General features: G+C 51.5%; 1 protein-coding gene across 26 annotated transcripts in view; it reads left to right on the top strand.

Moving 5' to 3' along the window:
* NFASC (neurofascin) overlaps positions 1-11,968 on the top strand; it is a 181,568-nt gene extending 169,600 nt beyond the window's left edge. For all 26 annotated transcript variants that reach the window (XM_033093332.1, XM_033093330.1, XM_033093326.1 and 23 more), the window contains 2 exons: positions 1,796-1,865; positions 5,714-11,968. In XM_033093332.1, the coding sequence (XP_032949223.1) occupies positions 1,796-1,865; positions 5,714-5,945 (302 nt within the window). In that variant the 3' untranslated portion in view covers positions 5,946-11,968. The remainder of the gene's footprint in view (positions 1-1,795; positions 1,866-5,713) is intronic.
* Positions 11,969-18,075: the final 6,107 nt, after the last annotated feature.

Below are 18,075 nucleotides of genomic sequence, written 5' to 3'. Positions count from 1 at the left end.
AGGAGAGGCATTTTCTCTAACCATGAGAGAGAGAATGTAGTGAGGAGAGAGGTCTGGACAGGAGAAGCACACCCATGAGAGGCCTGTAGAGCTGGCTCTCAGCGTGACTAGGACATCATCACAGACACCCTAACAGAGGATGGAAGCTCCTATGTAAGGAGCAGGCGGACGCTAAGGGGCGGGTTGCGCTGACAGGGACACCCTTGGGCTTCCCTAGAGTCCCCAAGAGCCATTTGTCTTCTGTGGGCCTCATGATCCTCCAGCCCAGACAAACCAAGGTCAAGGACAAGGACAAGGACCTCTGATGTTCTTGTTTCTGGAAATACTGTTTTTCAAATGGGCAAGAAAGCCATCTGTCTGTGATGGGGTGGGTAGGGTGACAGCAGACAGGATAATGGATGACCCTGAGAGTGAAAATCCAGCTGGACTGCAGAATGAAATTGCTCCCTGCCCCGCAAAGCCCCACTGGGGAACACTCTGTGCTCCCCAAATGCCTGCTTCTCTCCATCTCTGTGAACAGATCCTCTTCCAGGACCCCCCTAAAATTCAGAGAGAGGAGATTCTATTTATTTCCTTTCCCTACCCTCTTACCCTCAAGACCCTAGGATTCTAAACAGTTATGCCTCTCCTTTAAGTGAGGGAGGCATCTGTATGGGAGGGCAAGAAATTAACATTTTTGTTTTGGTAAATGATGTTTTCTTTCAGCTTGCTATGCTGTGTTGGGATTGTATTTCTTCTGTAAGAGAAGGCCAGAGTTAGGGAGGGGGGCGGCCTTATTGAGTTCACCCCCCTGTTCCAGGTGGAACTGGAACACCTGAAAAATTCATCAGATGAACTCTGAGCCTTCCTTTGCCTAGTGGAAAGTGTCCCATTCCAGTTCTTCTCATAGCTACCCTCTGTCCATCCAGCGGCAGGGTGAACCCCTAGTCCATTAGAAAGACGAGTGAACCAAGAACCATGAGGCCTGGGCTCTAGTCTTCACTCTAGACTTTATTCAGTTCACCAGTTAGTTATGTGACATGTTCTTCACCACTCAAGGCCTGTTTTCCGTCCCCTAAAATGGGGGTTATTATCCTGTATTATACCCCAAAAAGGATACGTAAAGAATCATTCATGTAAGTGTCTGCTGTGTGCCAAGTTCTGTGCTGTGTGCTAAGGATTCTAGAAGGAAAGGTGATCTCTTCCAGGACATTTCAGCTGGCTCAGAAGGAAGGTCACAGCAAAACAAGACAAGGTCTTGATGGGTGTTTGTAAGTCACAGAGGAGGCATAGGAAAAGAGAGCTATGAAAACAAGTGAAGTCACAGCTATGTGAGCACTTTCCATTCCAAGGATGTGTATGGAGTGTCCTCTCTGCCAAGGCACTCGGCTAGGAGCTTTGAAGAAACACAAGGGTCGCCACCCTCAAGGAAAGAACTGGCATTCTGTCACAGGCATAAGAAAAACACACAAATCGTTATAATACAGAGCAGAATAAGAAAGGTGCCAAGGAAAGGATGGCATTCCTTTGGTGTTTTGGGATGACCATGCAGAAGTATGGGGAGCCAGGTAGGAGGACAATTTAGTTGTCAGTGGAGATGTAAGGAAACCCCTGGCGATGAGGAGGAGGCAGAATTAGCATGGCAACTGATTAAATGTGGGAAGCCAGAACAAGGGAGATATCGATGGTGCCTTATTGAAAGAGAGACTGTCACTGAATCCAAAGGTGGCATCTTCTGGCTGTATGGTCAGAGCCCTGCAGAGCAGGGGCATACTCAGTCATCGTGTCTGTGTCTTTGCTTCTCTTATTGACCAAGTGCGAGAAAAGAAGGATGTTCCCCTTGGCCCTGAAGACCCCAAAGAAGAGGATGGTTCATTTGACTACAGGTGCGTGATCTCCTTGGCCCCTGTTCACACAGTGCATCCCGTTGGGTGGGTTGTCCTCACCGCCCCTGAGGTAGCACCCTCCCCTCAGAGCAGCTCGACTTGGCTGAGAGGACACTGTATTGATGTCCTTCCCATTGTCCATCGGGCTGTCATCTCTGCCTGTCTGCCAGCACCTGCTCGTCCTGATTGTGCCGGACAGGGCTGCCCCCACCCACGCAGCCTGACTCACACTCATTCTGTGAGAGGCATTTCATCATTCATCTGCACAACTCAGATTTATTGAGCTCCTTAAAGTATATACGTTTCCACGTCTTCTCTCTAAATTTGAGCCCTGGGTCCTCAGCTTCCTCTCTGCCTACACCCCACCCCAACCCTGAAGATACGATCCCAGGGAAGCCGTATTGTCATAAAGCATGGACTAGGTGAGTGAGGAAGGGCAGTGGTGGGAGGGAGGGGCTGTAGGCCTTTTCCTCATGAACTCGAGCAATATCTCTGGGCTCTAGCCAGTGCCTGTCCCAAATGAGAGGACTGAGGCCCAGACTGAGAAGTGACCTGCCCCACACTCCCACACTCGCCACTCAGTGAGTTAGTGGCAGAGCTGAGGCCAGGAGCCCAGCTTCCAGCTACTGCCATTGTCTTACGCCTGTGCTCTTTCTCAGATCCAGGTAAGCTTTCTTTTTTGTTTGCCCCCACCCCCGGTTTTTAAGCTGTTGTTTCTCAGTCTAGTTGTAGGGCGCAGCCCCCAGGCCCATGAGGCAGTCGGTCGCCGGCCGCTCTCATTGGCTGCCGGCCACACACCAGCTGCCGGCCACTTACGGTAGCACATGTCAGCCCATGGCAGCACATAGCAGCTCACACCGAGCTCTGAGCTCCAACTGCTCATGGCAGCCCAGCTCCAAGGAGAGCTGTTGTTTACAGTCTTAGCTGTAGAGGGCGCAGCTCACTGGCCCATGTGGGAATCGAACCGGCGACCTGGGTGTTAGTTAGGAGCGCAGCCCTCCAACCACCTGAGCCGCCGGGCCGCCCCCAGATAAGCCTTCTTATCTGGCTTAACAAAGTGGTAATCTGTCCATTTTGATGGCAAGTATATTTTGAGTTAAGGAGCAGTACAGGGTGGGTCATGGAGGTCTCATTCCCAGACTAAGTTGGGTGGGAGGAAATGCTCTCATCAGAGCCCTCCTTCCCCACCTCAGCCAGGCACTCTCTGGGACCAGGCCACCCCTGTCCTCCTCTGACCTCTCCTTATTTCATCCTGGGCCTCTGCCACTCTGTCCATCAGCAGCCTGGCCAGCGGATCAGATCAATGGGCGGCAGAGCCACTGCCCACACAGGAGCCCGTCTGGCGGCTCAAGGACCACGTCCATCCATCCAGTCCCAACAGGCGCATGAGGCTCCCAAAGGGCAAGCATGAGAGGCCCTTCCTCTGACGACTCTCAGCACCCCCAGCGGGGCCTAGCAACCCCATGAGTTGAGAGCTGTTCCCTGGTTGTCAGTTCCAAAGGCCGTGGGGCTTTCTCGCTCCCAGACCCTCAGTGCGGCCACAGAGGAGGGGTGAGGACCTCCTCAAATACAGGGCCAGGCAGCCTACGCTGTGAGAAGCTGTTTCCTCAGGTACCTCTCCTCCCCTAAACAGTAAAACTGGTAGGCAAAACCTCTGCCTCTTCCCCACCCCATCGCTGCCCACCGACGTTGAGACTGGATATGTATGCATGGACCATACACCCCCACACACACATGCACATGCACACACGCACACCTCAGCTTTGCCTGGGGGTGGGAAGGGTTAGGTTCTGCAGCATCCATCCTAAAGCCCCTACTGGGATGAGTCCAAGAGTCCTAAACTGGGAAAGGACTGAAAGTAATACATCAGAGGAAAAACCAAGTTTCTAGGTGGGACAGGCCTGGGGACGAGGGAACATGGCTTATCCCGCTCCACTCTGTGGCCTAGATGCTGAAGCATCTCTCTGGTGGGTCTCCCTCTACTTCCCTCTCCTTTGTCCACCTGGTCCTTGTCAAAGGTCTCTTGGAAGGTAGGCGGACAGGGGGCTGGGCCAGGGTTCCCCAGTCATCTGGTTTCATTCAAGCTTCCCTTAGGAGAGGTCTGTGCTTTCCAGACCTAGATCCCCTTTCCCCTCAAAAACCTGACACACTAAAGCCCCCTGCCTGTGCCTCCCACCCCGCAGGGCCATCCCTTCCCTGTCCAGCGGGTGCATTTAACTTAGGTGCCTAGAATTCCCTCAAATCACTTAAACACAGTCCTTCTCTTCCTGCAGGTAGGGTGGAGGCCCTCGGGCGGGAATGCATGTGAAAAACCCTGGTAATTGGGATGAGGAGCCTGGTAATTAGAATCTGCTAGTTCTCTGAATGCCCGTCTTGGTGCTAGATGGGATGTGGCCCAATTCATGAAACACTTAATAAAGCCAATTACATTTTCAAATTAAAAAAAAAAGAATCTGATAGGTTTCAAAAGGTGAGTTCCACTTCCTGCACAAACCCTGGAGACCCGCTTCTCTCACTCAGGGCGCCTCTCCCGTAGCACTGCCGTCAGAGAACACAGGCGTGTTAATGGAGCCCCGTTCACTCAGCGTGTGTGTGGGGTGGGGGCGCTAATAGCTTTCCATCTACTAATGCCCAGCTCCTCTCGCTCTGGCTCACGGTACTCCCCTGACAGCTGTCTTTGCCCCCAGCACTGCTGTTAGAAGCCAGAACAACTGCCTGGTATAATGGCAGCTCGGCCTGTTGTTTTCAGCACCCCCAGGAAGGACTAAGTGGGGGGTGGGGGGGAAAGCAGAGAAGAGGGCGGTGTGTGTCTGCTCAGACTGCCTGGCACCACTGTGGTCTCGCCTCCTGGGACCCAGATTCTCACTGCTGGTCCTGCCTCCTGCCTGGGAACTCACTCATCTTTCTTCTGAAGTGCAGCCAGCAGCACCTGGAACCCACTCAGAGCCTAAAGGGCAGAGTTTTCCAGCTAGAGGAAGGGATGTGGTGCCTGAGCTGACGCCCTGCCCACTCAGGGTGTCTCACTTCCTGGGGACACAGCAGGCACAGTGGGCAGATGGCACTTTAACCACCAGCCTCCCAGCTCTCCTTGCACAGGAAGAGCTTAAGGGCAGGACCTGAGGGCCTCAAAAGGAGCTGGGCAGGCTCCTCTGAGCCTTCCTTGCTAGTCTTTGTCTCAAGTTGCTGGCCGCCTTCCTCAATTCCTCTTCCACTTGCTAGGCCTGAAGCAACATCATCTGTTTGTAGATAAACCAGATAGAGAGCTGAGAGAAACAACACTTAGAGAAGAGGAGAGGCAGGGCAGAGGTTTGTTTCTTTAAGGCCCAGATGCTGGCATTTTGTCAAGGGCAGAGCCTGTGTAGATACTCACAGATGACAGTCAAACTAGCCCAACCCCTCTTGATGGAGGCACTAAGGCCCAATGAGAAGGTTTTCCCACGGCCACAGAACCACACAGTAATAGACTTGCGACTAGAACTTCCATCCTGCCTGGTCTCACAGCAATGGGCTCTGCCTCGTCAGGGTGGCCATCTTCTGCCTCTTCCCACCCCAGAGAGTAGTCTGGCCTCAAGGAGAAGACTTCAGACCAGGAGTCTACAAGTGTGGGCTCCTGTTCCAGCTCTTCACCAATGGGCCACCTCACCTTGGAGAAGCTGCTTGTCCTCTCTAGGCCATAGTTTCCCTTCTATAGAACTGGCTGGACAGGGGAGGGCTGGACTGGGTGGTCCCTGAGGTCCTGTCCTCTCTGAACTGTGTGTCGCGTGTAGCGTGTATCCGGCGTCATCCCACCTGGGTTTGGGTAGCACCGGGCTGGGTTGGGCCCTGATTCTCTGTTTCTCTCCGGCCAGTGATGAGGACAACAAGCCCCTGCAGGGCAGCCAGACATCCCTGGACGGCACCATCAAGCAGCAGGAGAGTGATGACAGCCTGGTAGACTACGGTGAGGGCGGAGAGGGTCAGTTCAATGAGGACGGCTCCTTCATCGGCCAGTACACAGTCAAAAAGGACAAGGAGGAGACGGAGGGCAACGAAAGCTCAGAGGCCACTTCACCCGTCAACGCCATCTATTCTCTGGCCTAACAGACCCCCGGGCAAAGCCACGACTTTGCAAGTAGGAGGAGGGCAGAAGGGGAGATGAAGCTACCACCACCTTCAGGGACAAGGGTACAGCATGGGGGTCTGCCAGCTGTGAGGACCACTGACCACCCAGCCAACCACAAGCCCCTCCCAATGACCCCCCACGTCTGGGTGCCACCTGTGTGGGAGAGCGAGAGCCCCGGCCAAGCTCAGCGGGAGGGAGCGCGGGCCCCGTGCACAGCCTGATAACCACCCTGAGCCTTCCACCCACACTGCCCGCCCTTAACCTCTGACGCACACTCACCAGTTTCTTCTGTTGGTTCTGATACTTTTCACTCCTTTATTTTTGCTTTGTGCATCTTCCCCTCCAGACCCAATGTCTCCATTTTCTTTTCCATTTGAAGAACTATCCCTGGAAAAAGAATAGGTGGATTCTTTCCCAGAAAACTGCAAAGATAGGCAAAAAGGATTGGTCTGTAAAAGAACATACAGAAAAGGTGCAGTATTCAAGCCACGCTGGGCCAATGGATTTCCGAAGGATGCCTTGCTCGCCACATGCCTCCCCATGCCCGCGACCCATCTGCCTCAGCCTTGTCAGTTGCTAAGCTGGGCTTGGCTCCTTTCTGGAAAGTGACAGTATTTTTGGCAGGGATAGGGCGGGCAGGCCTCCTTGCCTTGCTCTGGCTCATTTGGGAGGTGGGCCTACCTCTTGCTCCTCACTCGTACCCTGCCCCTTCCTCCAGAGTGTCCAAGACAAAAGCGGCACTGATGCTGATGAAGGAGTTCGAGGAACAGCAGTGGACACTGATGGAAAGGACTTCAACTCCAGTGACCATGTACCTCAAGCAGAAGAAAATCAGGCATCTGGTCCCTGGGGAGCCGTGCTCACCTCAAGAGAAGAAGAGGGCTGGGTTTCCTCATCAGTGGAACCCAGGGTATAGGAGAGAGGGCCACACCCACTGCATCCAGAGTGGAGGGTGCCCCCCACCTGGTCAGGGGTCTACACTGTTGCCCTCAAGGAGCTAGAACCCTGTGTTGCAAAAGTTTTGCTGGTGTGTTTAGGGGTGTAAAGTACTGCTCCCCCTTTCACCTCTAGCAGGTATCATCTCTTTGGTCAGTTCTGTATGACGTTGAAACTGTGTGGATGGGGCCCTATTGCCCCAACACTGAGCCAGTGTGTCCTTTCTTTCGGGTATTTACATATCAGGAGACCCTGCGGGGACACTGCACTAGCAGTGCTGTGAAGCCTGGCCTGGAGGACTCAGTGCTGTTCGAATGCCTTATGCAGCTCTGATCTGTCCCTGTAGTTCCCAGGTTCCCAGCCCCTCCATGCAAGCCTTGAAGCCTCCAGCAATGTCTGTCTCAAGGAGAACGGAGCGGCCTATGCAAACATCACGGCAGAATCAGAAGCAGCCACTCGACACATGCCCTGCAAGCTGTTGCCCCAGATGGATACACTCACAGACCTGCAGTTCTCAGAGACCGAAGGCGCTGCCTTCATCTACCCTACCTAATCCGCTTCTGAAACCAAAGGTACCCAGCCTCAGAGGAGAGAGATCGTGAGCCTAAGAGTAACCCTGGAGCTGTTGCTGCAGCATCAGTTTCAGGAGGGGGAAGCTGACCCTAGTAATGGGCCACCTGCCACAGACACAACCTCTGATTTCAGCCTCCAGCTGCTTGCTAGGGGTCCTGGGCAGGGACAGGGCTGTGTCCTTTAGAGATTTTGTTAAAGCATCATTTGCCACGTGTTTGAGCCGCAAAGGTATTAGCAATGTTTGCATCACTTAGTAACCAGTCAGTGAAGGTCAAGCCCATAGATACACATACTCTGTCTGCAGGTAAGAAACCGTAGCCCAGAACTGAGCCGATGATATTGTTTAAACCTGAGAGCAAGGAATGTCCTTTGGCCCCAGCCATGGCTAGGTTTGCTTCCTGGAAGCCCAAGGGGCAGCTCTCTCATGGTGACAGGGGACAAGGTGAATAGCAGGGAGCTGGGAAGTGAGCTCAAGTCCCCTCCCCTGGCTATCCTTTGACACCTTGGATGCAACTGGGTATTCCTGCAACCTAGGCCCAGGGTCCCTGAAGGGTCTGTCAGGAAGTATGCCTGTGAGCTGAATGAAAGGATTGGCCTTTCCAGAAAACACTGGATCTGAGCAGGGTAGTCACTTTCTCAGGCCCTGAGTCCATGTTGCACTGTACATGCTAGTGAACTTGTTACACTGAAAACAGTCTCTTAGGGCAAGAAAGACTATGAGAGGTCATTGTACCCATCCCCGTGCCTCTAGAAGGTCTGCTGTACAACTGATGACCAGGGGAGGGCTTCTGCTACCAGCAGCCCGTGGGGAGGGTCTTGGGGAGAAGTGATTCCTCAGCCTGTCTTTGCTCCTTGTTCGTGTCCTGCCAGGCTCTGTACCATCCCCCGTCATGTATGAAGACAGCGCCGTCAGCCCTATCATGAGGCTGCCCACACCACCACGCCATCACAGCCCTCCTAGCAGGCAAGAGCAAACCTGGGCCTGAAGAACCACATTGTCCCGAAGCAATGGTGGCAAGTGCTGAGAGAGGTCTGTGGGTTGTAGTGTTACGGTTAAGCAGGAGCCCTTCCAGGGAGAGGAGAGTCCATTTTCCGTGGCGCCCAGGCCAGAGTCCACCCAGCTCAGCAGCAGAGCATATTGTTCCGCATTCCCTGCCAGCTGGGGCTCTCCAGCAACCGCCCCAAACAACCCACAACGATGCCAGTGGGGGTGATACTACTGGTGCTTCAGCCTTTCTGGCAAGGGGGTCAGAGGGAAAAAGTCTCGGTCATCTCATAGTGACTAGAAATTCCATTGCCTGGTCTGTGCCTGGGGTCTGCGATCCCACTGTGTGCTTGGCCGGAAGAGCTGTGGCTCCCTGTGCCCTCAGTTTGTCTGGTGATTTGCTCAGCATATATATACTTTTGAACATTGAGTGCAAGCCAGGCTCTGAGCCATGGATACCACGGTAAGAGTCGTGTGTAGCCCCTGCCCTCTCCGGGCTGACAGTCCCGGACATGAGTCTTAGGACACAGTGGCATTGATTGGGAGCTCACTGAGCATGTAAGCCACCAATGGCCCCAGGCTCAAAGGGAGAAGTTTCAGAGGGAGAACTTGGTCCGCAAGGCTGGGCAAGACGGCATCAAAACTTACAGGGGCATTTGAGGGACAGTCCTGCCTCCTGAGCTTCTGCTCTGCCCCTCTGGGCAAGTGGCTTAACCTACCTGTATTTTGGTGCCTCAGTCTCCCCTGTTTAGTCCCTCCTTGAATGTCTGTCCCCCACAGAGCGGCATGGGCCCACCTGAGGGAGCAAGGAGGCCAGCGTGGGGAATACACCGCCACAGGGCCGGGGGCAGCTGCCTCCCACTTTGCCTGCGTTACAAAGAATGGGGCCTGTTCTTTCGTACTTTGCTTTTGAGGAGATGGCCGAGTTTAGGCTAAAGGGAAAACCAGACTAGCTCCTTCCCTTGTCCACTGCTTTCGCCTTGAGAGGTTGTGGATATCTGGTCACCCCTTCTCTGGCAAGTCCCAAGGTCTAGAGAAGTGTCCACCTGTCCGAGAAGCAGCCAGTGCCAAGATTGCTCACCCTGCAAGGGGTGTCTGCCACCTGGGCCCAGACAGTGCTTTCATAGTTTCCCTGAACACAGTTGGCCTTAGCAAAGGGGTGGAAACAGATCCGAGGATATTTGTGGGTTTCCCAGCTAGGGAACTGCCTCCCCCCACCCACCGCCAGCACCCACACATGGGCTCACCCACTCATTGGCACACAGCACAGACCAAGGCCCTACTGCAGGGCAGCACCTCAGGGGGAACGGTACAGATTACAACACTGTCTTGGAGAAGGTGATTCTACACCCAGGCCTGCTAGAGATGCAAAGGCCTTCATGGGGTACAGTGCACAACTTGGGGGAGGGAGAAGAGACTGCCCGGGCTGGGCCCCCTTTGGGTGACTTCAGAGGACAAAACCAAGAGAGAACAAGTCTGATGCAAAGGAGAGGCAACCTTCCCCAGTAACAATACAGGCAATGGCTCTAGAAGGCTCCTGGCACCCTGTGCAGAATCAGAGCCAAATCGGAGAGCATTTGCAAACAACCCTGTGACAGGAGTGGGGATTTAACATACTTTTGCCTGTCTTTGCAAGGCTACTTCAGTAACACTGAAGAGGTGAGGCTCCTTGAGCTTTTGGTCAGCGGGGCTGGTACCAGACAACCACTTCTCAGTGGGAGGGCAGCAGGTTCCTGGGACACCGGTCACCACACCAGCAGCCCCTGCCAAACAGGTCCACTAAAAGGAAATCACCCTGTAGATCTGGTTGAGCTTTGCGTGGTGACTTAGGAATAACATATTGGAGGTCTTTGCTTAAAAAAAAAAAAAAAAATCAGAGGAATCAGGAGTCAAACCAATGAAACAAAGAGCTTGAAATACCAGGAGACTCAATGTTCTGGTCAGAGTCCACCTCCTGGGCAGCCTTCTCTTAAACCAGGCAGTGGTGACCGTGGCAGTTCAGACCAACCTCGCAGCTGTCCCCAGCCTTTCCAACCCAAGCCAGAACAGCGTGCTGCTTTCCTTCCCTCCCCTACTAAGAATGGACCTTCCTGAGACAGGTTCAGGGAAGGAGTCAAAGGAAGGGTGGACACCCATCCAGGGAAGCCACAAGACCCCACTATACAGTGTCTCAAAACCAGTGCTCCTCTGTCAGTATGTGAGTATTAAACGGACGTTCCATAATGATAAGGATGGAAATGAAATATGTACAAAGGTGTCTAGTTTAGGATCGCTTCAGATTTCATCATGTGAAGGAATCACAAAGCTGATCTAATTGAAATGACTCATTGTACAGACAAGGACACTAAAATCTGGGAAGGTGAAGGGACTTGCCCAGGGTCACACAGCTAGTAAACCAAGGTGAGGTTGGGCTTGAATTCAGGCCCTCCAACTCCTTTGCCAGTGTCCTTGCTTCTCACCCCCGCTGCCTTCTTGGAAACAGAGGTGTCCTGACCTCTGTCCTGCTGGGTCACCCGCTCATACTCCTTTACCACTTCTCTCACATCTTCCCAAAATGACAGACAAAGAATTTTTCTGAGTCCGAGATCAGTCAGTGTGTGATAACCTGTGGTATGAAGGGCAGACCCAAGCCAGGAGAAGGGTGATGAGGTGACCGGCATCTGTCACTGTGAAGCCTAGACTTGTCTCCTGCTCATAACACATCGAGCGCCAGCATGCTGTGCCCCTTGGAAGTGAGGGCATAAGGACCTCTCATCACTCCACCCTTGGCTGCCGGGTGCAGAGGGGCAGCAGCGCCCATAGAAGCTCTGCCACCCTGGGATTTGCTGGGCTGGAGCTCAGCACACGTAAAGACTTCAGTGAAGCAATAAACACAAAAGTCTGCAAAAAGAAATCCAGAATTTTGTGCACTGCTCTGTTTCTTTTTCAAAAATGATGCAGATCAGATGACCCTGCCCCACCCCTTTTTCTGATCCTCAAATGCCACATCCTCAGTGTTGTCCTTCCAGCTCTTTGCCAATTTCTTCATACCCCTCCTGAGCTGAGCCTGTCGCCTATGACGCATCTGCCTTCTGTCCTGGCCCCACCCCAACCCACGCTGGACCCCGGAGGACCTCTTGCTGTGTACCCCGCCCCCCAATACACACATTTCCCCCCACCATCCCAATTTCTTCCTCTCAGTAGGGAAATGTTTTCCCAATGTCCCCATCCCTTATCACATGCGTACACCCACATATTGTCTGATATGTTTTCCATTGGTTAAATATTTAACTCACCATGGCAGACCTTGTTTTAACCCCTCTCACGTCGTGTTCTTTCCTTTTTGCGAGTTATTTTGCATTAACCAATGTCAGTGACAGGTGCGTCTCTGAGGGTGTCACACGACCTTCAGCAGGGAAGACGTCTGGGCCGTGGAGGACCACCTAATACATGGACTTATAAACTGACTGCATGAGCAATGAAAAGGCCAAATTATCCAGAATTTTTTTTGAATCACTGTAAAAAAAAAGAAAAAAACAAACACAAAACTGATTTCTTTTGTATAGAGAACACTAAACGTATAATAAAAGTTGTTCAAAATGGACTCTGGCCATGCGTTAATTTTCCTTAATAGGTGCAAGAGGGATGTCAGGGGATTAATGACAGGAACAAATCAAAGTGTTCTTCATGGGATTACACTTTCCAAATTCTGTGATACCAACTCCCATCTTGAAGTTGGTCTTATCCTGGAAAACTCATTGGCACGATTTGTGTTAAATAGAGGGACTGGTATAGGAATGTGTACAGCCAGGAGTCCCCCCTAAATTAGCGCAACTGTATATATGCTCACACACCATTGAAGGGGCCATGTTTGGGATGCTGGAAGGAGAGAAACAGGCAAAGCCACTCCTCTTTCTGCACCTCTACCCTTAAACGGGAAAACACTGCATCGTACCTGGCACAGAAGGCATTTCAAATTGCTGAATAATTAAAACTACTTACAACAAATCAAGCCCCTCTCAATAGACTCAAAGGAATCTCAATCAACAAGCAAATAGAAAAGGGAAACAGAGCGGGTCGTGTTGGTTGAGGGGAGCTGTATTTGTGCTAATTCTCACTAAGGAGTAGCTGAGGAACATTACCCAGGCAGGATGACTAGTGAGGGACCCCAGGCATTATAACCCCCTCCCTTTCCTCAGGGTGACGTGGGGCTAGAAAGTGGTCAGGGCTGAGAGGTGGTTCTGCTCATGTACAAAGATAGTTTGTAGACAATAATGGGGAGAAAGGGCAAAAGGGTTTCCCTGCAAAGGCAGACCCAATTCTCTTAGATACTAAGAACCACCAAGTAACTATCCAACCCACCTGTGTTTCCTCTCCCTTCAAAAGTCCTCAGAACAGAGCATTACTGTGAGGCATTATTGCTTTATTAGATTAAAATTAGACCTTATTTCCAGGTTTGGCTCCTCCTGAGTTGTTGGATAACTCACTGGGTATGTCATTCACCTCTAAACCTCCCTACTCACTCCTTGGAATATGAGAAAGATTTTTTTCTCATCACTCTCAAGTTCACAGGCTCTCTGAAATTTGTCCCTCGTGTCCATTTGCACTGTCCCAGCATTAGACCAAACCCTCATCCTCAATTGACAGTCTCCTTGCCTCCTGTGTTGCCTACTCCGCCTGTAACTGTAGCCACATGGGAAGTCTAAAACACAAATCTGTATGTGACTCCTTTTCCTGAAACCTTTAAGTTTGCTACAATACTTTCAGTTTGCTGCAATCGGGTAAACTCTCAATTCCTTGGTTTGGCATCTCAGACCTTTTGTGATCTGACCCTTACCTCTACAGCCTCATTTTTCACCACTCCTCACGTATACCCTAAATTCTAGCCATTCCAAGCTATTTCCAGATCCCCCTGACATGCAATTTCTCATACGTCTCAGCTTTTGCAATTTAATTCAGCTTAAAACCTACTCTATGCCAATTAATGATGTAATTAATAACCTATTCTAGGCTAGTTAATGATGTAAGGTAAGTAGGATAGAGTTCCAGTCCTCATGAAGCTCAGACTGTCATGGGAGACAGGCTTTAGTGTCCAGTAAATGTCGGTTCAACAAATGCATTATGACCCAACAGTGGGTTTGCTAGTAAGGAACTCCTCTTGGCCAGCCATACCCCTGTTCTTTTGGCTAATTCATAATCACTGGAGCTGATTCTCACAGCCAGGCCTTGGAACGATTCCAGGCTCTTTTTCTCTTTTCCACCTCTAAATACCTTTCTCCTTACAGATCACCTCTCCTGGGCTCCTTGACGGCAGGCCGTGGCCTCTGTGCTGGATCACACATCTTTAACAATCAGCTCAGGTGACAGTGTCTCAGGAAGTCTTCCCTGATACCTGATGCGGCTTGCACAAGTACACACACACAAACTTCTGCCAAGTCTCGTTCAGATCCCCTGAACACCTATTTTGTGTCTCATGAAGGGAGATGCATATGACATTTATCGTCTATTTGTTTCATTATTTTGTGAACATCTCAGTATAGGAGACCATTGTTTAAATCTCTGTCTGTAGGCCAGGCCTGCACAAAGCAAGAACAAAATGAATGAATATGAATGAATGAGTAAATGAATGAATGTGACAGCTGTTCTTTTGAAAGAAGTGTCTAAGTGGATTCAAGATTTTTGTGTCGTCTTCTTTGGATATTGGATATTTGGATATTGGACTTGGATATGACATTTTGGGGGCAAAGGGTGGTCCACTGGCCTAGTTTTAGAGCAGAAGCCCCCACTCAGGGACAGAAGTGAATAGACAAGCGAGCATCTTACTTGAAGAAAGCCAACCTCAATTCAACTGAGGCCAAACAAAAGCACTGCCTCTCTTCAGAGCCCCAGGGACCCCCAGAATATCTGTCATCTCTCAGCCCTGTCTCCTGAAGGCTGCACCTCCCAGCCTATTAGAAATGCTAATCTCCAGCTTGGAGCTGGATTAACCGACCCAGTGGGAGGGGACAGTCATCGTCCAATCTTTATTAAGAGTGAAGGCTATACCCCCTCTTGCCCAGCTGCCCCCAAAGGGATAGAATCTGGGAATTCGTTATAGCCCCTCTCATCAAGGCAGCCTCTACTGTTCAACACCATTAGGTGGAGGAAGGCAGGGGAGGGCCCATGTCAGCTTCCCCCTCCACACTTAATGCATCAGAGCCCATTTGTTTGATGTCAGTTCCTGCTGGAGCATGCGGACCAAGCAGTGGGCCTCAGAGCAATTTGGAACCACAGCTGCGGCCCAACAGCCCAGCCCCAACCCCCACTCCCCCCCCCATCCCAGCCCTAAAACGTACTGCTGATAAGCCCCAGACCCCACAGCAGAGAAGCATGGCTTTGTGTAGACCAGGGAACAGTCTGGTAGGATCCACAAACAGACTCTCAGCCCTGGCTTGGGTTTCGTAGGAACTCAATCTACCCACACTGAGCAAGAACAGGAATTCAGAGCCCTCAGCCTCACAGAGGAGACCACAGCAGAGGGTGTCGTGGCTGGAGGGAGGGGGAATATTTCACTCTGAAACAAACAAAATTACTTACTATATATTTAACATCACAACTGACCCTCTAACAAGCCTGAATCCTATTAAATGGAGGGTCCGGGGTTGTTGTGAGCAGGGAGTTTGCAAATAGCACCAGGAGGCATCCTGTACAATGAAGGGAGAGGTTTTGGAACTCAAGGGCAGTGCTGTGGGGAACAGGTAAGGAGCAGAGACAGGCAGAAGAAAAATTAGAGCAGTGGCTCTCAAAGTGTGGCCCCTAGACCAGCAGCACAGAATCACCTGGGAACCTACAGAAATGCAAATTCTTGGGCCCCACCCCAATCTACTTACTGTATCAGAAACTGAACTCTTTCTGTTTTGGTTTTTAATTTTTTTATTGGGGAATATTGGGGAACAGTGTGCTTCTCCAGGGCCCATCAGCTCCAAGTCGTTGTCCTTCAATCTAGTTGTGGAGGGCGCAGCTCAGCTCCAAGTCCAGTCGCTGTTTTTCAGTCTTTAGTTGCAGGGGGCAAAGCCCACCATCCCATGCGGAAATTGAACCCACAACCTTGTTGTTGAGAACTCGCGCTCTAAGCAACTAAGTTAACCGGCCGCCCTGAAATCTGTTTTAAGAAAGCCTCCAGGTGACTCTGATGCCGGCTGACGTGTGAGGACCACTGGATTTGAAGAGCACAGTGAGAAGGCTGGGCACTTTGGGATGTGCCCCTTCCCCGTGCCCCCCGAATTGGTAGTCAAGTCTACCCATATTGATGAATTTGCTTCATGTGAGTGGATGTTTTATACAAATTAACCAGGTCAGTGAATTCTACATCCCAATTGATGCGGGTGAAGCAGAGACCACAGGAGAATGGAGGGCTCAGAGAACAAGCCCCCAGGAATTAAAATTTGGCGAGGAGAGTGACTTTCACAGACCACGGAATTGACAGGGACTGATGCAGAAGAGGCATCATACATTGATGTCAGAGAGGCAATAGGGCACCAGATGGGATTTGGGTCGCAATACGTTTGGTGACTTAAGAGGAGAAGGGGAACTCATAACGTTGCTGCCCGCGAGGCGGAGTGACGTGCGCTTTATGCAAATGTTCTCTCCTGACCCTCACGCGGGCCCTTTGGTAGCTTTATGACATGCTGCACAAGAGGAAACTCCGGCTCCAAATGCCTGAATCATTTGCCCAAGGTAAATGACAAAGCCAGAACTAGCTGCCAGGTCTGTCTGAATCTCAAACCTCACCTTTCACTACTGCACTTGGGTATGAACGGGCATCTCTATGAAGAATTAGCCCAACGTCTGTGCTGCCAAGGCATTGTGCCAGACCAGCCCCTGCCAACTCTTCCATCTGACCCGGCAACAATTTGCCCCCTACTCTGCTCTGCTGTAGCAGGATGTGCGTGCTCCTGACTCCACCCCAAGACAACCCAGAAGAGCCCTGGAGAGGGTTGTGGGTGCCCTGCAGCTCAGGGTCCTGTGGTGAGGGACAGCAAAGCCATAGGTGCTCATCCTTCTCCAACTCTGCCTTGAGTACCAAGAAAGAGCTATGACTCTGCACATACATCAGGCACTGCTGTGTGACCTCAGGCGAGTGACTAAACCTCTCTTAGCCTCAGTGTCATCTATAAAACTGGGGTTGTACTTGTAGCTACCTCACAGGTTGTGGCAAGGATCAAATCCTTTAAAATGTGAAAAGTTCTAAGAAGAGTACCTGATGCATAATAATCACTAGAAAATTATTTGTTAAATTTAAATAGATGAGTGAATAGTTTACGCTTTCTCCTCTTTCTGCCAACTAGAATGTTCTCCCTGGCCTCTACTTCTTCCTTCAAAAGTGCTCCCCATCCTTCCAGACAGGCTCAAATCCCACCTTTTGTAACCACCTCGGCACACAGGCTGTCTGTCTCCGAGTGTCCCTCGTTCTTCTTGCTCCTCAGGAGTCTTCAGCATGAACTCCCAATTTGTCTCTTCTATGCCCGGCTAGTCTACATACCTCTGGAGGGCAAGACCAGTACCTCAAGCCTCTCGTACCTCGGTGGCACCCAGCCCTGTACCTCACACACATCAGTGGGTTCTCCACTGCTCTTTGGGACCTAGTGGTCCCCTCAGGGCAAGCAGGCCCCATTTGCTCGAGCTGTCTGCATTACTGTATTGATGGCCCAGCTAGTGGTTTAGTCTGTGTGGTATTGATTTGGGGCTGGGGGAGGCAGTACTTGCCTTCCTAAAAGCAAGTTTACCAGGTTCCAAGTGGCTGGATATAAGGACCAGTGATGAGTATGGAGAGCTAGATTTTCCTTCTACAGCCCGATTGATTAACTTTCTCAACGTCCCCTAAGTGCTCTTGTAACTCTCTTTCAAGCCTAGGAACCCACTCTCATGTATTGGAAAGGACTGTCCGTCTTTCCCCTTCCTCTCTTCTGCCCCTTCTAGCTCCAGCCTAGCTGTTAAGACACAGCACAGCCTCTACCCATGTGGCAGAGGAGAATAAGTCTAGACACCCAGAAGGCCTAGGTTTATCCCAGGAGAGGAGGACCACAGGACAGGACTCAGCCGATGTCCCCTTCATGAGCTCCCACAGGCGGAATTGGGTGTAGCGACCTTCCTGGATCATTTTCCCAGAAATTTAGGAGTGCAGCTCCGACGCTTAGCACAGGAGAAAGCACCTTTTCCAGGCCTCAGATAGAAGATTCTCAGCAGTGACAGCACCTCTCCCCAGGGAAGGGGAGTTTGCTAGAGCCCATTATGGATGCAATCAGCTCTGAGGTCCAAAGGAGCTGAAATCGGCCATCCTTTTCCCTCCCGAGGCCCCACAACAATCTCCACGAGAACACAAAACAAACAAGGAGTCCCTCGTCCTGAGCCACGTCGGCCTCCCTCTCAAATGTTCCCCAGGACTGGCCCTGGCACGGCGGGGGCAGTGGAGCCTGCAGTGTAAAGGCAGGGAGAGAACAGGGGCTGATGTGCACGAAGCCATCGGGCTGTCTAATCAGCAGACTCCTGGGAGGGGCCTCTCAGTCACGCACCGGCTCAGAGGCTCAGACCGCCAGCACTGGAGTGAACCCTGGTCCACTCCTTCATTCCACAGATTCCCACATCAAATGCTACAT

This window comes from Rhinolophus ferrumequinum, chromosome 22 (genome assembly GCF_004115265.2).
Source record: "Rhinolophus ferrumequinum isolate MPI-CBG mRhiFer1 chromosome 22, mRhiFer1_v1.p, whole genome shotgun sequence".
In the NCBI taxonomy this organism is placed as follows: Eukaryota; Metazoa; Chordata; class Mammalia; order Chiroptera; family Rhinolophidae; genus Rhinolophus; species Rhinolophus ferrumequinum.
Note: the sequence above shows the minus strand (reverse complement) of the source record. Positions and strands in the feature narration are given on the sequence as shown.